The sequence below is a fragment of the Equus asinus genome, chromosome 3, assembly GCF_041296235.1.
Source record: "Equus asinus isolate D_3611 breed Donkey chromosome 3, EquAss-T2T_v2, whole genome shotgun sequence".
Taxonomy (NCBI): domain Eukaryota; kingdom Metazoa; phylum Chordata; class Mammalia; order Perissodactyla; family Equidae; genus Equus; species Equus asinus.
In genome coordinates, this window is record NC_091792.1 from 158,010,300 (window position 1) to 158,035,843 (window position 25,544).

Sequence of the window (25,544 nt, forward strand, 5' to 3'; positions counted from 1 at the left end):
TGTGAAGAATAATGACAACAGCAAAAAAGCATGTTACAGACTTTAATTGAAAAAAACATCAAAATAAGGCATAAGTTGCAACCAATTTTCTTTCCCCCAAGTTCCATTTATCGATCACCTGCTACGTGCCAGCTATCAGTTAGACACCAGACAACAGACCAGAAAACAGAGATGTTCTAGAGTAGGCTGAGAATACACATGTACACACACGCATTTACGCAAGCATACACACGTACACAAGCACACAGGCACGCATGCACACCAAGGAGGGCAAACGGTGGTAAGGCCCACGTAGAGATGAAAGGAGGGTCACACGGTCGGGTGACTGGGTGGTCAGAGAAAGCCTCGTGGAGGGGTTGACTTTACGCAGAGCTAAGTAACGAGGAAGCAGCTGTGTAGATGCCAGAGGGAAGAGCCGTCCAGGCCACAAGAGCATCAGCTGACGCAAAGGCTGCGCCCCTGGAGGAAGCCAGACGAGTCTGAGGCACAGAAGGCAGGCTAGTATGGCCACAGCCTGGTCAGCTTGGGGAGGGAATATGGTGATCGACAGGGGGAAGAGGGTCCCCTTGGCAAGCCCTCCACCAGCCCCCTGCCAGTCCACTGGACACAGGTGCAGTTCTGCCCTCTCCAGAGCTATCAGACCAGCCGCCTGCATTCCAGCCCATTAGGCCCTGTTTAGCCTGCAAAGTGTTAAATTACAAATTGTCAATACATAAAACTCAAAAAACTTTTGTGTAACAATGACTTCTGGGGGCCAGTCCAGTGGTGTAGTGGTTAAGTGCACGTGCTCTGCTTTGGTGGCTCGGAATTCATGCATTCAGATCCTGAGTGCGGACCTAAACACTGCTCATCAAGCCATGCTGTGGTGGCGTCCCACATACAAAATAGAGGAAGATTGGCACAGATGTTAGCTCAGGGCTAATCTTCCTCACCAAAAAGAAAAAAGGAATGATTTCTGGCTTCCTTTGGAAAACTGGAAGATCTGGTAACTCTGGAGCCACATCTGGGCAAGCAGCGGCAGGCGGGGTCAGAGGAGCAGCGTCCATGTGCATGGACCTATGTGCCCAGACTACGATTGTCCCATGGCAGAGACCGAGCACCAGCTGCCAGCTGCTCTCCTGTGTCCGGCCATCTCGGCCAGCTGCACTCTCCTCCGGCTCCTGCAGGCTTTGTCTGCGAACTCCCGTGAATTACAGGGGCAGGATGGAGCAAGGAATCAGAACGCACACGTGAGAACACATCTAGGACTGAGGGAGAAGACCTTCCCACCAGAGCACCTCTCAGGAAAGGCGAGCTGTCTGCTCATCCAGTCACCTGGGGCATCTTATGTGCCTAGTGCTCGAGCCAAGGGCAAAGGGCACCTTTCCAGAGGCCTCATAGGACACTGAGCCGCAGGGGGTCAAGTACAGCTTCACCGGGCGTGGGACATGCTGGGAGAGCCCGCAGGATCCAAGAGAGCCCTGAGGGACTCCACAGTGCCCCCAACAAGCCTTTCCCAGTCACCTCCAGGATGACCCCTCAGCCCTCTGTCTGTAACCTACAGGGGCCACAAACCCTTTTGAAAATGTAATGAAGGTCAAGATTCCCTCCACTCCTCCTCCCCGCATGAACACAAGAACACACACACACAAAACATCACAAGGATCACTTCAGAGAAAGAGGCTCAGGCACGCGAGACACAAACTACAGGCCTAATTCCTCGTGCTAGAAACGTATACGCTCACACACATTTCCTCCTCTCTCCCCCACGTCTGCCTCTCTGGGGAATAGGGAGCTGGGCCCCTCTTCTATTTCCACTCTGCCACCAGCACCACGCCCAGCTGAATGGCGCCACGCCGTATCGGCCCACACGTCGCCCGCCTCATCTCTGCTCTCCGCTCTCCTCACCACCCCCCTGAACTCAGTGAGATCCCATCACATTGGTCACTGTTTTAACTCTTATTTCTTCTCCAGAAAGAAATGACAGTTAACAATGTCTCAGGCAAGAGGGGCTACGTTACAGTTTAAAAAGACGCTGTTAGGAAGCTGTGTTCAGGGTAAACAGTGTTACAGACTGAACGTTTGTGTCTCCCCAGAACTCGTCGGTTAAAGCACTAAAGTCCAGGGTGGCTGTATTGGGTGCCGCGGCCCCTAGGGAAGGAATGAAGGTTAAATGAGGTCATCAGGGTGGGGCCCTGATTGACAGGATCGGTGTCCTCCTAAGAAGAGACTCCGAGCACAGAGGAGAGGCCATGTGAGGACACTCAAGGAGCTGGCCGCCTACAAGCCAGGAGGAGAGTCCTCACCAGGAACCCTGCCAGCAATGGGCCTCGGGCTTCTGGCCTCCAGAACGATGAGGAATCAATGTCTGTCGTTTAAGGCACCCAGTCCGTGGCATCTTGTCAGGGCAGCCTGAACTGACTAATACAACACAGATCAAGCACTTTCGTGCTATTTTAAATAAATCAGATTCAGGGCTCATGTGAGATTAGAAACATGGAACACATGAACGCCACTCCCACCCCCTCCTCACACTCTCCCAACACACACACCCTCCTTCAAAACAAAGCGCCGAGAATCTCTTCTAATCCCTTAGTCTGAAGGCACCTCCCTCTGGGTCTCTTACCCTCAGACACAGGTCTGTGGCGGGGATGGCCGTATCATTCTGATTTAGTTCAACCACACCAAAAGTGAAAGCAACAATGGATGACCCCTCTTAGCTGTTTCTAAGGAGCCTGAAGACGAGCTTTGACCATAGTCCCATCCCAGCTGAGCTTTATAGAGAAGACACGGCCAGTGAGGACAATCAGTGCCCAGAAGGCACCCTTTTGCAAAGCTCAGGGAACACAAGTCAGTTCTTCCTTGATCTCAAATTAAAGGAGTGAGATGGGCTGGGTCGTGAGATTTACTCCCAATTCTACTAGGAAAGTACTTACTGGACTCTAACTATGAAGAAAAGAGAAAATAAATACTTTTAATTCCTTAAATGCCCACTGATTAGTTTTTTGCAAAAGCAGAAGTGAGGTAGTCCTTGGAAAAGAAAGCCAAAGTAAGTAGAAACATGACACAGAAGCCACCAAGAATATGTTGATGCTATGTATTAAACAAAAGGCAGAATTCAGCACATATAATAGAATTATGAAGAAAAACCTAAAAACTCAGAACTCTCAACTCACTAAAGTTAGAAAGTAAAAAAGGTGCAGAGTCCGAGCCGCACATTCTGTCCACATTGGGGGGTGGTGAAGGACTGACAAGGAAGCCAAGCTAACTCTCAGCATTTTTAAAGCCATAAATATCATAAACCCAGACAGTTCCCTATCATCCTACATAAATGGGAGTCTGGATGTTTTTTTATTTAGGCTAGTGGGGGAAATAAGGACACGGGGTTAATATTATCAGACTAATAAATCTACCAATGGATCCATTAACATGATTAAATCTTAAATGTGTGCAATGCTAGTTGGGGACAATCGTAGCTTCCACATAGATTGGTGCCAGGATCTTAATTCTCTCTTCACACATCAGCTACAGTATCAACAAAACGTGAACTAAATCACCAAAAATCATACTGTATTGGTCTGTTAAATACTAGGGATTGTCTCCTTGAAAGAAGAAACAGGAGTTTGAGAGTCATTCTGTGGCCCCAGCCACATGGAGTCGGGATTGCTTCTCTGTTCAACTAAAAGTTTGACATTTCGGAGAAGCTGTATGAGTTCAGGATTTTCTCTCTGCAGCCAGCGGAGAAATTTGTCTGAGTCACGACATGGCCGGGATAAAGGGAGCTTTGCTGAAATCTCTCAAGTGCAAATGGGTCAAGAGTGAGCAGCAAGAATAAAAGGTAAGCTAGAAGGTCAGAATGTATTTAAACGATTAACTTCCTTCAGTAACTGTTTATTGAGTGTCTGCTGTATGCAAAGCACCAGCCAGGCAAAAAAATGTCTGAACCAAGGTCAATTTACAAGGTGGAGAAGGCTGCTCTTTTTGAAAGGAAACAGGAGAATCTTAGATACGACGTACTTGCTTACGTGTACATCCAGACATACATATGTTTCTGCAGAACCTAATTTTACACAGGGACACTGGGAGAAGAAATAGCAGACGAGAAAAGAGACGAACCAGAGCAACGTCTGCCATGCCCAACATCTCCGCAGGAGCCCCGAGATTGTATGTTATTCTATTTCAGGGCAAAACTTAAAGAGAGCTGTCCCGGCTCTGATTACACATAATGTGCCCTGTGGAAGACACAGATAATACCTTCCACTGAACAACTTCCGATGGAGAGAACTAAAATTACACTCAGACACGACTGAGCTAGAAAATGACACAGGCAAGGCAGAGATCATGACCTTTTGGCATGAACCTCGTAATATCACAATAGTGTAGATTATGTGGGTTCCAAGATTCTTAATGGCCTGGATTGCTATTTGGTTTAAGGTGACTTCATTTCAGAACTAGGAGATGCCCATCCCACAGCAGCGACGGAACGCAGGTTAGCTGGGGTCAGACTGCTCACCAGGGCAGCCGAGGTCACAGGTTCAACAAGCACGTCAGTGGCTGGCTTTGCACAGGGAAAATGTCCCCCTACGCACCAATCCATGCCTCCTCTCAGCCCACACACTGGGCAGGAAGAGACGTGCCAAACACGTCTGGTAAAGAGCTCGTATTCAGAACAGATAAAGAACTCTGGGAAGTCAACAATCAGAACAAAAACTCCAACAAAAATATGGGTAAAATATTTGAATAGACATTTCACCAAAGATGATACATGGGTGGCAAATTAGCAGATTAAAAAAAGTTCAATGTCGTTAGTTACTAAGAAAATGCAAGTTAAAGCCACAATTACATAGCATTACGCACCTATTAAAATGGCCAAAATAAAAAGAACAAAACAAAGCAGAAACAGCAATACTAAGGCTGGTGAGAGTGCACACGAATGCATGAGACAGAGGAATCCCACTCCTGGGTATTTATCCAAGAGAAATCAAAACGTGTTCACACAAACACCTCTTTGTGAATGTGTGGAACAGCTTCATTGACAATCGCTCAAATCTGGAAACAACCCAGTTGTTCTTCAATAGGCGAACGGTTAGCCTAAGTGAGGTGCATTCACACACTGAACACTGCTCAGCCACGTGAAAGGAACAGGGCGCTGATGCTAGCTACATCAGGGACATCTCCAGCGCACGTGCTAAGTGAAAGAAGCCAGACCCCAAAGGCTGCGTGCTATATGATTCCACTTATAGGATGTCCTGGTAAAGGACGGAAAACAGGTCAGTGGTTGCCAAGGGCACAAAGGGACAATTTGGAGTGATAGAAATGTTATACATCTTGATTGTGGTGAGAGTTACACACCTGCAAGTGTCTGTTATAACTCAAAGAACTGTATGCCAAAACGGGAATGTTACTGTATGTAATTTATACTGCTATAAAGCTGACTTCAAAAAAAGAATTTAGGGGGTTGGCCCTGTGGCCAAGGGGTTAAGTTCATGGGCTCCGCTTCAGCGGCCCAGGGTTTCACTGGTTCGGATCCTGGGCGTGGACCCAGCACCACTCATCAGGCCATGCTGAGGCGGCGTCCCACATAGCAGAGCCAGAAGGACCTACAACTAGAATACACAACTATGTACTGGGGGGCTTTGGGGAGAAGAAAAAAAAACAAGGAAAATTGGCAACAGATGTTAGCTCAGGTGCCAATCTTTAAGGGAAAAAAAAAGAATTTAACATCTGTACACCCATGTTCATAGTAGCCTTATTCACAATAGCCAAGAGGAAGAAACCCAAGTCTCCATCAATGGATAAATGGATAACAAGATGTTATATACACATAGAGTGGAATATTATTCAGCCCTGAAAAGGAAGGAAATTCTGATATAAGCTACAATGCAGACAAACCTTGAGAATATTATGCTGAGTGAAATAAGCCAATCACAAAAGAATAAATCCTGTACGATTCCACTTATTTGAGGTTCCTAGAGTTGTTAAAAATTCAAGACATAAAATAGGATGGTGGCTGTCAGGGGCTGGGGGCAAGGAATGGGGAGCTGTTGTTTAATGGGGACAGAGGCTCAGTTTTACAAGATGAAAAGAGCTCCGGAGATCACTGGTGGTGAAGGCTGCACAACAAAGTGAACGTGCTTAACGCTGCTAAATTGGACACTTAAAAACGGCTACAATGGTAAATTTTATGTTACATATATTTTACCACAACTGAAAAAAAATTTTTTTTAAATGAAAGTGAAATAAAGACATTTCCAGAAAATCTTTTTTAAAAGGACCAGAAATCTTCGAGTCTGGCCTCCTCACTTTCAAGAGGAAGAAAGTGGGGATCCGGGGGGAGCCTGCTCCTGGTCTCATGGCAAAGTAAAGGCAGAGCCGGGCTGGCAATGCAGGCGTCCTGTCTCATCGCCCGGGAATCCCGTCTCCCGGCAGGATGCCTGCAGCCCCCACTGCACTCGTCTCAGCGATAAATCCAGTTAGAAACAACCTGCAGTGAGGCACACATTTAAAATACATGCAGGGCACATATCAAGACAATCGGAAGAAGGCTTGGCCAAGGCTGGGTGGGAGGGCACGTGGAGACCTGTGGGGCTTGTATCGATGGAAGGCCTTCCCTGCATCTCTGGCAGCCCACGGTCGGGTGACATGGGCTTTGTCTGTTTGTTTAGTTTATATATTTTGGCCATGAGCAGAACTCACCTTGTTCTTTTCCATTACACATAGTAATTCCATTTTCTATAACACCCTCTCCATCTGAGCTTGGTCTCTCTGAAGACAGTTTCTGTAAGATAAAAAGGATTAAGCTATTCTGACAATGGTCACACTGGCAATGGTATCACAGATCATTGAAAAGTTATCCCAAAGTGAAAGAAAGTGTGGGCCAAATTCACAACAATCCAGAGACAGTTAGGGCCCAACCATAACACAGACTAGCTGGTTGGCTTGTTACAAGAGCTTGAAAAACATCAAAAGAACAAAGGAAAAACTCACTGAGGTTATACTAACACATGGATAGTACCATACCTATTTCATTCAAATCACTTTTTCTCGTAAATAATTTTGAAAAAATATTAGGATTAAAAAAATATTTCCCTCACACCAAGCCACGTTATCCTTCCAGAAATAAATACCGTCGTCCATTTAATTTCCTTCCATCATTCACCAATAATTGGGCAAGTATCAAACATCTGCTCATAACAAATACACTCAGAATATACACATAAACATTGTAACATACACTCAGAATGCACACACAGAGAAACACTGTAACAATACACTCAGAGTGCACACAGAGAAACACTGTAACACATACACTCAGAATGCACACACAGAGAACCATTGTGACATACACTCAGAACGCACACACAGAGAAACACTGGAATCCTGGTAATTATTTCAGTCCTAACATCTGGATGTGAGGAGCATGATTAGGACTGAAAGCGAGTATCTGAACAAGAGAGTGTAGAGCTGGAATCCCCCCATTGCAACCAGAACACCTGTGGAGTCAGGGAGATTACACCCCAGTGCCAAAGAGATGGCCAGTCAGGAGGCAAACAAAACATCTGGACAATACCAGGACACAGGGGACACACACACTCCTCTTGCAAGGAGAGGTCCAGGCAATGCTGGCCAGGCTGGCAGACAGAGACAGGTGCCTGCAGTCCTGTAGGGCAGGGGGCGGGGGCAGAGCCGCAGTGAAGGAATTATGGCCTTTACTGGAAACTGGTGTGTGCCAAGTTCCAGCAAGGAACGACCGAAAGCCAGGCTGCCCCAGCTCTCACGCCAGGGAGCACCCCTGGGACCCAGGCCAGGAGGTCCAGCCAGGCACTCACAGCACAGCCTGAGAAACCAAAGATAAGGAACGGTGAGGAGGGGCTCTGATGCAAGGCTCTTGGGATGGGAAACAGGACCAACCTTCTGCGAAGCAATTTGCTAGGCAACATGAATCAAAACCTGTAAAAAAAATTCTATCCTTTGGTAATGAAGTAATCCAGCTTTCAGGAGTCTATTCTCAGGTGACAGTCAGAGAAGCAGCAAAGACTTATGTGAAAGACGCCAAATACCATGTTATTTTAAACTGCCTAAAAAGAAAAAGAGCCAGACTGGGGTGGGGGAGGAGTAACACAAAAGATATTAGAGTCATACGAATTTGCTATTAGTCAGCTGATGAAAATGCCAAAATGCTTGTTATTTGTTATGAGTTTTCAAAACCTAGAAAATTGTTAATAGTCTATAGGTAGGTGAAAAAACGCAGCACAAGAAATTCTATGCGTCAGATTATCTAAACTACAGAGAAACACGTGAATAGGAAAAAACTAAAGACATGCAGAGTGTCGAGAGGAGTGGCCTCATCTAGGCGGCTGACTCCTGAGAGACATTATTCCTCTTACTTCTGTTTCTCCCAACTGTCTCAATTTCCTACACTGAGCAGGTATTAGTTTTATAACCAGGACAAAAGGCAGCAAGGCCGCTATGTCACAATGTCAGAATGAGGGCTGTGAGGCTCCCCGCATGTGTCAGCTCAGAGCGGGCTGTAGACGGACTAACATTTAAATTGGTGGACTGTGTCTGAGTAAGCAGACTGAACTCCCTACTGTGCGTGGGCCTCACCCAATCAGTTGAGGATCTGAACAGAACTAAAAGAGCAGCCTCTGTGAGCAAGAGGGAATTCTCTGGAAGGCTGCCTTCAGACTCCATCCGCACCAGCGACTCTCCTGGGTCTCCAGCCTGCAGGCCCACACTGCAGATTTCGGACTTGCCAGCATCCGTAATCATAGGAACCAATTCCCTCTAATAAATCTCTTCATATACATATGTGTGTGTGCATATAGATATATGTACACGTGTGTGTTTATATCTATATATACATATGTACATCTTATAATACATTTTATGTTTATATTTTATAACATATATAAAATGTATATGCATACACACATATATTATACACACACACATCCCCCCCCCCCCATTGGTTCTGTTTCTCTGGAGAACCCTGACTAAAACAAAAACAGACAAAGAAGGATCTGTTTATCGGTGGAGGGTGCTAAACGGAGGACTGAGAAAGGTCCTAGCACACAGGCCGCCTACAGAACTGCGCGGCAGGAGGCCAGGGCTCTCCAGGGAAACGGGAACTCGCACGTCCAGACAAAGCACGAGCAGTGAGAGCTGGGCGTGTGGCATGACAGTGACGGGTTTATACACTTCTGGCAAGAAGGGCTCATCCTCGCACCCCCTCCCACCCCGCACTGCTGTGCTCTCATCGTGCCTTCCAACAAGCAAATGAGCACCAAGCAGAGGGGGACCAATACCTGGGCTGCTGGGAATAAACCTTTGGGCAAGTATACTTATGCAGCGCCTGCTGTATTCCAGGAGTCCACAGACCTGGTGCAGATTTCAACTCTACCATGTCACAGCAGGGGACCTTGAACACCTTCAATCCATTAGCCCATTCAAACCCCCTCCTGCATCTACAGCTGGGAATAATGAAACTAACATGCAGTCTGTACAAGGACAAACTCAAGCTTCGCACACAGTAGGCCCTGGAAATGCACAGGAAGCAGGATTACATGCTTTTTTCTTTTTCTTTTTTCCAACTAGCAGTGCTAAAATTCTCAGAGAATGTTGTCGAAACTTTGAGGGAGGCCTAAGGTTACTATTCCCAGAAAGAAACAGGCCCCTTACCTTCTCCAGTTCTGCCTTGTGCACCGGAGAGCTGGACGGCGGGGGACATTCCAGGTCCGCGGGCCCACTGCAGCCGCTGTAGACTTCTCTGATCACCTGGAGTGAGTGCAGACACTTCTGAGTGCGCGCAGAGGCAGAGGCCCCGCATCAGGGATGCGTGCCCGAGGTGCACCGACAGGAGCTGCTGTGGTAGGAAACCCGTCGGATCGACGCACCCGGCTTTCAGCTCCAGGATGCCAGACGCTCATTTTCATTCACTCCCTCATCACTCATTCCTTCAGGACAGGTCTGTTCAGCCCGGGCACTGACACAGGTTCTGGGATACAGGGGGGAACAGCACACACAACTGTCCTGCTCTCCTTGGGGCGTCCATTCCAGCCAATGCAGATAGCACTGTAGACAAGGACCATCTCCCTTCAATGAAGGTAAGCAACGTAAGACAGCAGTAAGTGCTGCGAAGAACAAAAGGCGGCCTTTAACAAAAATGGGGTGGCTGATTTAGATCAAGAGAGCCCTTACTGGGATGACATTTAAGCTGCGAGCTGAAGAGCCAGAAGGACCCGGCCACACGAAGAACTGCTGGAAACAGTCCTAGGCAGGGGGAACTACTGGTGCAAAGGCCCTGTGGTGGATGTGAGGTGGGAAGGACAACCCAGAGTGCTGTGTGAAGCAGGAGATGGGGTAGGAGAGGCCAGCAGGAGCCAGGCCATATAGTGCCTTCAGGCCCGGCGAGGAGGCTGGATTTCACATAAGCGCAATGAGCAACCTCAAGAGCTCCTCAAGGACAGGAGCGACAGGAGTCACTTTCTGGAAGCAGCATAGCACAGAGGTCAGGAGGACAGGCTCCAGAGCCTGGCTGTCTGTTTTCATCCTGGCAGTAACTCTGGGCGTGTTAGTTAACGGCCCGTGCTGCAGTCCCCATGTGGAAGTGCAGAGGCAGCAGTCCCACCTTCTAACAGTAAACGCCTGAAGCAGCGCCTAAAACGCCCGAGCGCCCTGTCATCACAGCCGGCAGACGGCGCTCACTGCGGTGGGAAGACGCAGCGACACAGGAGTAAGAAAGAAGTACAGGAAAATGGGTTAGAGGCCACCGCTGCAGCGGTTCACATGAAAGACGGTGGTCGTGCAGGCTGGAGCGACCGCAGGGAGACAGAGAGAAGTGAATGGCTTCAGGACGGATTCTGGAGGAAGAAGCCACAGGCCCTGCTGATGGACAAGATAGGGGCTTGAGAGAAACGGCCAACTCCAAGATGACTCCTGGGGCTCTGTCCTCAGCGACAGTGACGCTGCTGATTCAGATGCAGGAGACGGAGAGAGACAGGTCGGGTGGAAGAGAAGTGAGGTGGATAAGTTTGGAGGCAAGGGCAAATTTCCAGTCAGAGCTAGAAAAAACTAGAGAGTTCCTGGCAAAGAGCTGATGCTCACGGCATCACCAAGGATGGGGGAGTCGCTGGGGGGACGGCGAGACAGAGCAGATGGAGAGCCAAGAGGAAGACGCAGAGCCGGTCCGCACGGGAGTAGACTCAGAGGGGCGAGGCTGGTGAGAGTCTGCGCTGGAACGGACGGGGGAGCAGGCAGCACACCAGGAGAGCGCACGTCCAGGGAGAAGGGAGGAGGAGGCAGGGCTGGGAGGGCGTCCGACACATGAGGCTTCTGACAAGGTTCTTGTAAGGGAGGCGGAGAGTTTGGGGGGCAGGGACATGACTGGAGGGGACACCTAGGGAGGAGATGAGCAAAGGAAGACTTTTCAGATTTTCAGAGACAGGAGAGGGGACCGGGATCCAGAGAGGGCAGGGGAGGATGCAGAAACACACCTGGTGGTGGGAGTTTGCGAACGCTCCTGTCTGACCAACTCTATCTGCTCAGTGAACTGTGAGGCAAGAACAACCGTCACTAGCTCAAAGTTGTCACCTCTCTGTGCCTCAGTTTCCTCGCTAGCAAAGGACAGAGTGTGAAGATGATCTGTCTTGCTATTTAACTACAGTTAAGAGAAAATGAGACCCTACATGCAAAATGCCTCCGCCAGCATCTGGCATACGTACATTCAAAACCCGACAGCTGCCAGCATCATGGACATTGTCACTACTGTGAGCCTCCTTATGACTTACGCTGAGAGCTCAGAAAATGACCCGGCCTGGACTGAGAGGTGTGGGGATCGGCAGTGTGTCACTATCGATCCTCGGCACCACACTGTTCACAGCCTCCCCTACGCTCAGCCACCGTCCCTTCCATCGTCACTGAGCTCCTACAATGAGCTGGGCGTGGTTCTGCTGGCCAGGCATAAGCAGTAAACAAAACAGACAAGGTCCCCAGGTTGGTGCAACTTACATTCTTGCAATGGAAAAGTTAGCAGGCAAATCTTTCAAAATGTCTTCTATTCTTTTTGAAACGAAATTGTGCTTTGAGTTCAACCCAAGTGCCTTCTGGGCAGAAATGGAATGCCCCGGTCCCAGATATCTGTGCGGTAATTCTGCAACATGATCTCAGCAGACATATCCAAATGCTCTTGGCTTCCACTGGTCCCGGGATTCCAGCCAGAACCGACAGGAGACCAGGATAGTGTTTCCAGCCATTTTGCTGCTCAGCTGTTTTATGAAAAAACAATGGAGCGATGTCCACACTTGAGACTAAAACAGGATAAAAGGAAAGAAAAAACCCAGCGAGCTTGCCGCCATGTTTTTCTCGTTGTTGATTCTGAGGGGTGAAAGCACACCCAAAGGTGACATCCACTCACTGACCCCCGCCTTCCACGTCTGAAAGGGAGGGTGTCAGCTGCTCTCCCAGCTGCTCTGTCCTCGCTGCTTTCACGGTGGCTTCTTCTGTAACAGGTATGTAGGCCTCACCTCCCCAATGTGTTTATTCAATCTTCAGTTGGTGAGACAAATTTTTATTTAAGGACAAGATTTTGCCTTTTCTCTAGGGAAAGAGTATAATACAATGGAAAACTCCTGGGCTTTTGTGTCAAACAGAAATGGGGTTTAAACCCCAATTCAGTGACATGCTACACATGTGAGGTGAGCAATGGAGACTTTGAGCCTGACTCCCTCCTCCAGAACATGCACAAAAGGACGCCTAGGGGCACTGAGAAAACTCCAAGATGAAGCCAATGTGCAGCACCCAGCCCAGTACTTCTCCCAGAAAAGGCATTCAGGAACCTTGAGCTCTTTTCCATGATTAGAGTGTTAAATAAATGGAAATAGGTTCAGTTATCCAGACAAAGCTGAAGTTCACAAGTCCTGCATTTCGCACTAAAAGCTGAGCCCCACAAGACACAACGGACAGACACCTCTCTCTGGCAAGAGGTTTACTCAGAAGACAGCTGTCTTTCTTCTCTTTCCTTTTTCTTTTGTTTTAAAGGGGGAAGGAGCCACAAAGCCCCCTGGCAGTCCTGCTCCAGTCGTCCCTACCAGCCACTCAGGTGTGGCCGCTGAACGCTGTCTTTCGGGGGAGGGGGTTTTTTTCTCATAGCTAAACAGGACTGTCCTCCAAAATTCTGCCCAGGTGACCAGGAAGCCTGCTCTGACCCTCACATGGGGTACATGGTGTGGCTGCGCCTCGACACGGCCAGAGACAGCATGCAGTCCTGTCAGACGCTGGTCACATGCATCATGTATTCACAGGTCTGTTCCTTCTATCAAGCTGTGCTCATTTTCATGGAAGGGGTCCCGCCTTGCTTATTTCAGTATTCCCAATGCCTAGCACATAACAGCAACTGAAGAGAGTTTGATTAAAGAAAAGGAGGGAATGAAGAAATAAACTGGACTAGAAATTTTCTATGGAGAAAAGAATGAATGAAAAACAGAAGGAAAGAACCCAGGCAGTTATGTAAAATAAGTGAATCCTCATAAAGTCCCCAGTCCTCTGCACAGATTTCTGAAATCCTCAGGGGAAAAATTTTTTTTAGAAAAACAAGGGCAAGCAGACGAAAGCCGTGCCTGAGCACCAGCACCCACCCTAGCTGATCCCACATGCTGGGTCCTGGCCACCGGACCACCCCCTTCTCTCCTCCCTGTTCCAAATCCGGCTCCATTCTGCCAGCAAACAGAGGTTTGGGGAACCGAGTAATCGCTGAAGTGGCCCGATGCGGTCACCTGTCCGTGGAAGCTGACGCACGCGACCACCTTCCCTGAGAAGCCTTTCCCAATAAACCCACCCACACACCTGCAGGCTTAGAAGACTGTGCAGACAGACCGTGCAGTTCTATTCTCTATTAATCTTCCCCCTGCTAGAACTTACATTCCTCGCGGAGAGTGTGGTGTCCCCACAGTGCTTACGAAAGAGATGGGCATTCGGCAGACCAGAGGAGACCCAGACATACCAGGGCCAGGCTGCGGGGTACTCATGGCACCCTGACACCACGAGATTATTTAAGTTCCCTGAACTGAACAATAATTATGTCCCGGCACAGAGGAAGGCACTGTTGAGAAGAGCAATAAGCACAAGCCAGTCTTTACCTCCACGGTTTCTACCACCAGCCAGTTGGATTATTTCAGAAACTGATGGGGCAGGCCCGGTGGTGCAGTGGTTAAGTGCGCACGTTCCACTTCGGCGGCCCAGGGTTGGCTGGTTTGGATCCTAGGTGCGGACATGGCACCGGTTGGCAAGCCACGCTGTGGTAGGCGTCCCACGTATAAAGTAGAGGAAGATAGGCATGGATGTTAGCTCAGGGCCGGTCTTCCTCAGCAAAAAGAGGAGGACTGGCAGCAGTTAGCACAGGGCCAATCTTCCTCAAAAAAAAAAAAAGAAAAAAAAGAAATGGTCTTTCTACTCCGATCTCTATGTATGGCCAAAGTGCCCCTGCAGATTAACTTAGAGGTAACAAATAAAGAGTTTATCACCCAAATTCTTTGAACAGCCACAAATGAGGTTTTTGCAATAATATGTTTGTTTTTAAAGTGCCATGTTCTATGAGAAGTTCAATATGTATTTAAGAGAATTGGAAGCAAATTCAGAATCAGAAATCCTTCAAAAAACAAATTGTTATATGTTCTGTGGTATTTTTGTTTGCTTTTGACTTGAGCCCTCAATTCCAGAAACACAATCTCTGCACATTTTTTAAGGAAACCTGACCACTCTGCTTCTGGGAACGTTGGCTAGTGTCTTCTGACTGACCCCTGCAAACTGGCTCATGTTTTCAGGAGCTGTACACATTCTCACACACAAGCACACACACACACAGTCAGCTAATTTTGGCAAGAGCTGCTGGTAATGGAAGTTGCAGAGCAAAACGAGAGGAACAAAGGCGGCAGCGACTCTTGATGAAGCATGTGTCTAGTCGTGTCCCGGCCAAACGGGCCTCATGCTTTTCATACCTGACCAAGGGTGTGCGTGACCGACGGAAAAGGCCTCTAATGGGTACATGAAAGCCGTGTTTCAAAATACTGAGAGTCTGGATAATAAGTTGAGGACAATATGGGATAAGAGGAGTTTATATTAATGAGAGACTTGGCGTTTGTTTCACGACACAATTCATGTTAGTTGTTAGAGTTTTTACAGAGACCCCTAAGGGCTGACACTAATAAATCACTTATATTTCAACCGTTTTGTACAGTTCCAAGGGTGCATGTATGTGGCTTTTTCATTCTGCCTTTTCGATTAATTCTGATCAGTATTATTTCCATTTGATAGGTTAACGGGAAAGAGTTTGGTGATCTGAAATATCGTAATCAGTTAAAGGCATGCCTGGACTACACTCCAGATTCCCAGACCCTCCATCCACTCTCCCCCACTCTCATAGGCTCTCATCCAGACGGATACGGCTTATTCCTTTCATGAGAGTTCTTTAATTTTAAAAAAACCTACTTCAATCATAAAGAGGTGGCCTTTACAAGTTGAAATAAAAAGCCATGATGACAGCATTGACTTATTTCACATAAAACTATGATTTCAAAGTTTTACATCATTTAGAAAAAATAGAACAAAGTTGGAAGACACATACTAGCTGAGCTTAAGACTATAAAGTTGCAGCAATTGAGACAATGTGCCTTCGATATGAGGGTCTAAAAACTGACTAAAGAAACCAAACGAGGAGCCCAGAAAAGAACCCACACGCACGATCACCTGATTCCTACGGTGATGAAACAAATGACTGTCTACACGGAAGAAAATGAATCTTGACCCTACATCTCATCCTATACACGAAAGTCACCATGGATGAGTCAGAGACCTATGTGTGAAGACAGAGCCACAAAACTTCCAGAAGGAAACATAAGCACTACCTTGGTGACTTGAAATATGCTAAGACTTTTCGGGCAGAAGTGAAAAAGTAGTGACTACAGAAGCAAAGACTGAAATACTGGATTTTGGATTTAACAATTTCTGCTCACCAAAAGGCACCATGAAGGAGGATAATTTATATATTAATCAGAGAGTCATTCTTTAAGGCAAGAAATATGTAGAGAAAAAGGGACATTTCATATTCTTGAAAATGTTTTAACTACCATTAAGACATGACCATTTAACATTTGTATGTGGGGCCGGCCTGGTGGCATAGTGGTTAAGCTTATGCGCTCTGCTTCAGCGGCCCAGGGTTCTCAGGTTCGGATCTCAGATGCGGACCTAGCACCACTCATCCAGCTACGCTGTGGCAGCGCCCACATAAAAAGAAATTGAGGAAGACGGGCACAGACGTTAGCTCAGGGCCAATCTTCCTCACAAAAAAAATAATTAAATAAAATAAAATTTGTATGCAACAAATAACATAGCTTCAAAACATACTAAGCAAAAACTGACAGAAATAAAAAGAAAATAGATAAATCCATAACCAAAGTGGTAGATATTCCCCCATCTCTCCCTTTGAATAAGTGATAAAACAAGCAAATTATAAAAGACGTAGAAGATTTGAACACAAGAAAGACTGTAACAAAAATAAACAGACTGGCACACCAAGCAACTGCAAAGTACACACCCTTTACCAGCAAAATGGGGCATTCACCAAAACTGACTGCGTGCTGAGCAATAAATCAAGTCCACAAACTTCTGTGCTGTGAAGTCAAGGAAAGCTCTAGGACCACAGGGGAAGTGAGCTAGAAATGAACAACAAATAGATAACTTTTAAAAATCACTAAATATTTGGAAGGTAAGCAATACAGTCCCAAATAAATCATTAGGAAATCACAACAGAAATTAGAAAATATTTTGAACTGAATGATAATAAAAACACAAAAGAATGTAACTTAGAGGATGCAGCCAAAACTGTGCTTAGAGGGGAATTTACACTTTTAAATGCGTATGTAAGAGAAAAGGTTAAAATCAATTATCTAAGTATACATTTCAAGAAGTTGGAATAATTACAGAAAATTAAGCCAAAAGAAAGTAGAAGGGAACGAGAGGAGAACTTCATACAATAAAAATAATAGAGAAAAAGCAATACAGACAAAATGTGCAGGGGGTTTTCTGGGTTTTTTTTAAAGATTTTATTTTCCCTTTTTCTCCCCAAAGCCCCCCAGTACATAGTTGTATATTTTCAGTTGTGGGTCCTTCTAGTTGTGGCATGTGGGATGCCGCCTCAGCATGGCCTGGTGAGCGGTGCCATGTCTGCACCCAGGATTCGAACTGGCGAAACCCCAGGCAGCTGAAGCGGAACACACAAACTTACCCACTAGGCCATGGGGCTGGCCCCTAAAATTTGTTTTTTTGAGAGAATAAAATGGATAAACTTCTGGCAACACTGATGAAGAAGAAAAGACGGCACAGGGTATTTCAACTTTTGTTTTCTGAGGAAGATTAGCCCTGAGCTAACATCTGCCAATCCTCCTCTTTTTGCTGAGGAAGACTGGCCCTGAGTTAACATCCGTGCCCATCCTCCTCTACTTTATATGTGGGACGCCTACCACAGCATGGCTTGACAAGCGGTGCCATGTCTGCACCCGGGATCCGAACCCGCGAACCCCGGGCCGCCGAGAAGCGGAACGTGTGCACTTAACTGCTGCGCCACTGGGCCGGCCCCTCAACTTCTGATTACCATACAGAAAGGCACTCAAGGCTATCACTCTCACCCTGATAAATAAAACAAAGCGCATAAGCTTAAAAAAAATCACAGCGTTTTTTAACTCATCAGAGCAGTGAGGATGCAAAGAAACTTAAATGAACTGAACTCCCACAAGTGAGGAGGCCTTCACAGAAAAGAAGTGCCCACAGCTGCCTCCTAAGTGGCAGGATGGCAGGGGATGCCAGCTGAATCTCTAGCACCACACGTGGGCAAGCACATCGGTTTAGAACTCAAGGAACCTCAGTGAGAGTGAGTCCACACGCACGGCCCTCTCCTTTCCCTGCACCTGTCCTGAGTGCATGGGAACAGCCAGGAAGCACAGAGCCAAGGAAGCTGAGTTCAGGGACGTACCCCCGAGACACAAAGGACTTGGCCCAAGTGCAAAGCAGCTGCTCTGCAGAGGACGGCAGCAGAGCGGAGGGGATTCCCCCCCGGGAGGTCCCGGCCTTTCAGAGGATAAGGCAGCCAACCTGCAAAAGCGAGAGACACGTCAGGGCAGGGGGATTTCTCCCAAGGCACAGAAAGCAGAGGCAAGAGTGCAGAGGACAGAGAACGGCCAAGCAAACCAACGAGCTGGCCGTCCAGCAGGCCAAAAAGTGAGCTGGCCCAGAAAGCTGGCCTCTTGTCTGTAGCACACCAAGATCTCCAGATTTTCACCACAGCGCAGACCCCAAGCCATCCGGATGGCAAACTCCCGACCCAGCCCTCAGGTCCTCTGACGGCAGCAGTAAGGGGGATCAAAGTTAGGCCGCGGCACAGGCCGGCTCTGCCCAGCCACAGGGGAGACTGAGGCAGCTGGCCCACGAGCAGCATGACAGAGGAAGGGACACACCCTTTTCTGGAGGGAATCTGAGTTGCCTCAGGCCCTGGTGTTCTTTTCCACAAAGCAGGTGGCATATAACAGACACTCATAAGACCAATTCAACAGACGCAGACCCAGAGATGATCCAATGTTAGAATTATCAGAGACTTTAAAACAACCATGACAGGAACGCTAAAATAGCTAACGAAAAAGGCAGACAACATGTGTGCAGAGATGGGGAGCTGCAGAAGAGATATAAAAACTATAACAAAAAGAAAAAGAAAAATGCCAGAAATGAGAAATGGGATACCATGAAGAAGAATTGATTAGAAAGGCTCACCGGTACCCTGGACACGGAGAAGGAAAGGACAGGTCAACGTGAGGATGGGTCAATTGAAAGTATTCGCCCAAACTGAAGTCACGAAAGAATGAAGGAAAACAGAACAGAGAACCCACAGTCTATGGGAATACACCAAATGACCCAACATATATACATATGTACAAATGAATTTCTAAAGGAGGAGAGAAAAATGAGGCAGAAAAATGTTTGAGGAGATAATGGCCAAAAAGATTGTAAAACTGAAGAATGACATCAACTCACAGAACAAAGAAGCTCGACAAACGCTGAGAGAGATAAAGACCAAGAAACCACACCAGACACATCAGAGCCAACCGCTGACAACCAGAGAGAAGCAGCACACCTTACCAGGAGCCATGAAAACACGACTCGGGAACACGACACCAGCAATGCTAACGTCTCCTCAACAGTGAAGGCGAAATAAAGACATTTCTAGACAGTCAAAGCTGAAAGGACTTATTTCCAGAAGGTCTGCTCTACAAGAAACAACTTATTAAAAATGTTTTAATCACTTCTGTAGGGTGAAGGGAAATGACCGTGCCTGGAGGCCTGATCTTCAGGGAGGAACGGAGAGCACCAGGCAGGGTCAGTGTCTGGGTGGATACGAAAGACCTTCCTTAAAACACACACGGGACTCAGGTTCTACAGGGAGGACGCACGCAGTAAACTTGCTGAGAATTCCTCCTGGAGGACGCTGGCGAAACCACGATGATACTTTCACAGCACATTAAAATCACCTTGAAAGCTCTCCTCCACTGTATTCACTAAAGCTGCTTGAAACCACGAGATGCTGTAAAACCCCTACACTGTGACCCCCTGCAGGGAGTGGGGAAAGAGCAGGAAAAAGGTGGACGGAGTTTATCAAGGTCAGCACCAGGGGAAACTAGTGTCTTGCAGCATACAGCCAATTCCCTTAAACGCTCCCCGCGGCACAAACTCAGAGAGCTGTTTTCGGATGTTTACTAATTCATTTTGCAGTAGGGGTTACGGCAGACAACCCGCCATGCCGTTTCTTCTCTGCTGGCACACAGGAGGATGAGTCCTAGCCTCCCGAGGTCTGGACAAAGGCAATGGGAAGACGTGATGCCAACACTTGCAGCTCTGGCCCCTAAGAACATCCTGCTGTCATCCTGATTTCCAAAACGTCTTCAGCAGGAGCTTGCAAGTTTACTGAGATGCAGAAGCAGCAGCGTAGTAATAACAAGGACAAAAGCAGCAACAGTAACAGCAGCTCACGCTGACACGTGTGCTCACTACACACAGGGGCTGCTCCACACGCTTACAGCTTAACTGAATATTACTGTATCTTCACAACAACTCCAGAAAGCAGATACTATTATTAACCCCTCCATTTTACAGATGAGAAAGCTGAGGCACAGGGAAGTTAAGTAGCTCATCCAAGACACAGAGTCAAAAACTGGTGGGGCTGAGGTCAGAACCTAGGGTCCGACTCCAGTCTGTGCTCTAGCGATAGTCTCTCTACACAGACCTGGCTCACGGCCTCCTCCTGGCTTGTTTAGATTTATTACACTGAATTTCAGAAGCAATTATAAAAATCAAGTAAAACTTTACTCAAGATGGCTTTGGAAGGCCATTTCCCTTAACTGCCTGCGTGACCGCAGAGCCAGTTGGACGAGGTATCTTAAACCCTGCCTCTCCCGGGAGGCCATCCATCACCGGACAACGAGAGGCTGCACCAGAGTGGCACCCACTGAACCTGGCTCTGCCTCAGCCCTCCGGGAGGCTCCTGAAAAAGAGGTCTCTGAGCAAAGAACGTGTACGAAAAAGGCAAAGGACAGAAACAGACGTTCACAGAAACAGCGATACAACTGTAGGCTCTTACACCCCATAAAAAGATACTCAGTGCCAGTCATAATAAGAGAAATCCAACTAAAACTAGACTAAGATACCATTCTTCCCCCATCAGACTGGCAAAAATTCAGTTTGATGACACACTCTGCTGGCCAGACCATCGGGGAAAGACATCGATACACTGATGGAGGGAGGGCAACCTGGAAAACCTCTTCTGAAGAGTGACTTGGCCATATATCAAAATGACAGATGCTTGAGGGCCTACAATGGAAAAAAGAAAGTCTCTTCAACAAATGGTGTTGGGAAAACTGGACAGCCACATGTAAAAGAATGAAGATCGATCATTCTTTTTCACCATTCACAAAAATAAACTCAAAATGGATCAAAGACTTAAAGATTAGGCCTGAAACAATAAGTCTTCTAGAAGAGAATATAGGCAGTACACTCTTTGACATCAGTTTCAAAAGAACCTTTTCGGACACTCTAACTCCTCAGATGAGGGAAACAATAGAAAGAATAAACAAATGGGACTTCCTCAGACTAAAGAGTTTCTTCAAAGCAAGAGAAAACAGGATTGAAACAAAAAAACAGCCCACTAATTGGGAAAAAATATTTACAAGCGACTTATCCGACAAAGGATTAATATCCATAATATACAAAGAACTCACACAGCTTAACAACAAAAAAACAAACAACTCGATCAAAAAATGGGCAGAGGACATGAACAGACATTTCTCCAAAGAAGATATAAGTATGGCCAAGAGACACATGAAAAGATGTTCATCATCCCTAATCATCAGGGAAATGCAAATCAAAACTACACTAAGATATCACCTTACACCCGTTAGATTGGCAAAAATATCCAAAACCAAAAGTGACAAATGTTGGAGAGGTTGTGGAGAAAAAGGAACCCTCATACACTGTTGGTGGGAATGCAAACTGGTACAGCCACTATGGAAAACAGTTTGGAGATTTCTCAAAAAGTTAAAAATAGAAATACCCTATGACCCAGCCATCCCACTACTGGGTATCTACCCTAAGAATCTGAAATGAATCCCAAGAATCCCATGCACCCCTATGTTCATCGCAGCATTATTTACAATAGCCAAGACGTGGAACCAACCTAAGTGCCGAGTAACTGATGACTGGATAAAGAAGATATGGTATATACACACAATGGAATACTACTCAGCCATAAAAAAGGACCAAATTGTTCCATTCGCATCAACATGGATGGACCTGGAGGGTATTATGTTAAGCGAAATAAGCCAGACAAAGACGAACTCTACATGACCCCACTTATAGGTGGAAGTTAACACATAGACATGGAGAACCGATTAGTGGTTACCAGGGAAAAGGGGGGGGTGGAGGGAGGGCACAAAGGGTGAAATGGTGTGCCCACAACATTACTAACAATAATGTACAACTGAAATCTCACAAGGTTGTAATCTATCATAATCTTAATAAAAAAAAAAAATGACAGATGCTTATAACCTTCATGTAAGCAATTACTCATCCTGGGAATTTAGCCCACAGACTAGCAAAAGTGTGAGATGATGTATGCACAGGGTTAATCATTTTAGAACTGTCTGTCACATTAAAAGATTGAAAACAACGCAATAGCCACAAATAGGAGACAGGTGTTTTTTTTAAGTATGGTCTGTTTATACAATGAAATGCTACGTACTGTAAAAAAGAAAAAGGAAACGCTCTATTCTCTAAATTGGAAAGATTTCCAAGATACTTTGTTTAGGCAGAAAAAGACAAGGTGCAGAACACCGTACCTCTTCTGAGGGCTGGGGTGGGGGTGGGGGGGGGTGGTAATTAAAATCTGCGTTTCTATTTGCTTGCATGTACACAAAGAAATTCTGAAAGGATTCACACAAAATGATTACTCACATACATTGCTAGTAGAAGGATAATTGTACAAGCAAACTTGGAAAACAAATTGTCGAGACCTAGTAATGCTGAAGATGGGCGCGTTGCAAACCCAGCCATTCCAGGGTGAGGTCTCCATCCCAGAGAGACGGCAGCACGTGAGCCCAGGGACGAGAATGCTCACGCAAACACCGCCCGCTATCGTGAGAGAGCGCCAACACACTCAACGCCGTCAACAGGAGAACAGACATGAACAAACTGGTGGGAAGAGCAGCTGCAGGATCCGTGCGGTGTGAAGCCGTTTACACGGGAATTTTAACCCATGAAAAACAGTATCATTTCTCGTTTCTGAGTACATAACATATGCAAGAAAAAGCACTTTTTTAAAGCATACCTACATAACAATAAAGACCAAATTCAGGATAAAATTTACCTTTGATGAGGGAGAGAGAATCAAATAGGCGAGGCAGGTTTTAATTGCATCTGTAGCATTTTAGATCTTGAAAAGAATAAAAGGTATATAGTTTTAAAAAAAGTGATTCTTAGGTCCTTAATGAATCTGAATCACTGGGAATCTATGTTTTTAAATCTCTAGGTGATCTGATAAGGCAGCCCCGATCCAATGACAGCATCTGGAAGAAACTAAACTAGGCCATCTCAGCTCTCTGCCGGTTTTAATTTCTTTTTTTTTTTTAAAGATTTTATTTTTTTTCCTTTTTCTCCCCAAGCCCCCCGGTACATAGTTGTATTATATTCTTCGTTGTGGGTCCTTCTAGTTGTGGCATGTGGGACGCTGCCTCAGCGTAGTTTGATGAGCAGTGCCATGTCCGCGCCCAGGACTCGAACCAACGAAACACTGGGCCGCCTGCAGCGGCGGAGCACGCGAACTTAACCACTCGGCCCCAGGGCCAGCCCCTCTGCTGGTTTTAAAAAAATTAAACTTCCATAACTGATTGACTAAAACTAGCTCTGTCATCTGACGTTCATTTCTAGTCAAGCCTTCTTAGTTTCTTGTACTGTAATGTATAACGAAAGTAAAGTACAAAAATTAAAAAAAGTAATTAATTTAACTCCTCAGGAAAAGATAATTTACCATGTATTATTTACTTCCCTTTTAAGAAATACCAGCAAATGCTAAAGAAGGTTCTTGCAATTAAGCTCCCTCAACAAATGGAGAATCGGTCTATAATGAGCCAAGTGCCTCTGATCTGTAAGTGTCTCACATTTGGAAAATAAGATGTAAGATTATTTCACTCCAACAGCATCCGGCATCTTGAAAACATTTTGTCTTTGTCTATTTGTGAGCTGTACTGTCAGCTCCACCCATTTCCCAATGAAATAGTAAAATCCAATGACACTCTAGATGACTTCACATTAGGCCAATGTCATTAAGAAGGGAGCTGTTCTTTAGCATGCATGAAATACTCAATACACTCTAAGAGTAGAGGGAAAAGAGAAGAGAGCCCAGGTTTCTGAGTGGACTTCTTGGTTCCCCAGTAGGGACAGACAAACACAAGAATGCAGAAGGCTGGGTAGAGGTGACCAAGAGTGGGGCCAGGTGAAGGAAGCAGACCATGAAGAAAGCTCCTCGTTTGTCTCATCCTTCTTTCCTTCCTTACTGAAGGGATGGCGCTAAGACCAGAGAAGTGAGGAGTACAAGAGAAAGTGTCAGCTGGCTCAGCAGAATGAATATGAAGTGTGAAGCTGGCCCCCTCTGAGGTCAAGTCCCAGCTCCATCACCCGCGGTCTCTGCATCACCCCACCTGCCGAGCCTCGGTCTCTCACCTGTAAAATGAAACAGCTCATAGCAACACCTTTCTCAGGCCGCTGCTCTGAGGATCAAGAGAGAAGGATGGTGGAAAGGAACTCTGGGAACAGTAGTGGTTTACATGTAACATGTGAGAGTTCTGTGTCTGGAAGGCTAAGCAAGCTCAGCAGGAGAAATTCCCCATCACAGGATTCCTTCTGAAAAAAGAAATGCTCTGCTCAGTCTCCCAGGACACGGATATGAGAAAAGCCACGTCTAGGTATTCCGACCGGCCGACAGACACAATCATTGTTATCATCAGTCTGCCCTTTATATTTCCCTGGGGAATAAGAGGGAAGTGAGGCTTTGAATTTTTTTTTTTGAGGAAGATTAGCCCTGAGCTAACATCTGCCCCCAATCCTCCTCTTTTTGCTGAGGAAGACTGGCCCTGAGCTAACATCCGTGCCCATTTTCTTCTACTTTATATGTGGGAAGCCTGCCACAGCATGGCTTGACAAGCGGTACAGAGGGTCACGCCCAGGACCCAAACTGGGGAACTCCGGGTTGCTGGAGCAGAGAGCGCAAACTTCACCACTGCGCCACTGGGCCAGCCCAAGGCTCAAGGTTTAATGGACACTTGCACATCGTGAGAACCATTGGTATAAAATGTTTCATCAGGTTCCCCACCTCCTCCCAATCCTCTTTTCAAAGCAGGTACTAGCAAGCAACGATGGACTAGACGGTTTGGCTCAATCTGCCTGATGAAGACAATTAGGGAAGTAACATAAAATGCACACAGCATCTTCCCAAGAGCGTGAAAGAGCTATTATCACAGCGAGGAATCACTGGGCCATGATCCAGAAGAAGACGGAAATCCAGAGAGGTCGCCTGGCAGCTGGGGCTGCCTTTGCCACCCCAGAGGAGGCAGCTAAGGGCCCAGGCGGCACCGCTGACAACTCCAGGGGACTAGGGATGAAAGCTGGAGTGCAGGGCATGCCGAGAATGAGGTCTCTGACAAAACACCCACAACTACGATTCGAACCTCAAGGACTGTATCTTGGAGTAAGAGTGAAAATTAAATACAAACCTGCCCTCGAATGGGCTGCAGGCTGAGCTCAAGTTACCTGGGGGCTCTGAGATCTCAAGCCCTGAAATTAGATTAAACTGACTTTGGAGAGCTAATGCCCCCCAACCATGTGGCAGAGGCAAATGGCATGCTCTCTGACAGAGGAAAGCACAGTGCTGAGAACCAAGTTATTCCTATAGGGACAACTGGATACCCACAAGAGAAAGAATG

At 46.7% G+C, this 25,544-nt stretch overlaps 1 protein-coding gene across 7 annotated transcripts in view; it reads right to left on the reverse strand.

Annotated features, from left to right (window-relative positions):
* The window catches only part of AFAP1 (actin filament associated protein 1), a 162,469-nt gene that overhangs the window by 51,408 nt on the left and 85,517 nt on the right, over positions 1-25,544 (reverse strand). For all 7 annotated transcript variants that reach the window (XM_070506283.1, XM_044767883.2, XM_070506285.1 and 4 more), the window contains 2 exons: positions 9,661-9,756; positions 6,676-6,757 (listed from right to left, as the gene is read on the reverse strand). In XM_070506283.1, the coding sequence (XP_070362384.1) occupies positions 6,676-6,757; positions 9,661-9,756 (178 nt within the window). The remainder of the gene's footprint in view (positions 1-6,675; positions 6,758-9,660; positions 9,757-25,544) is intronic.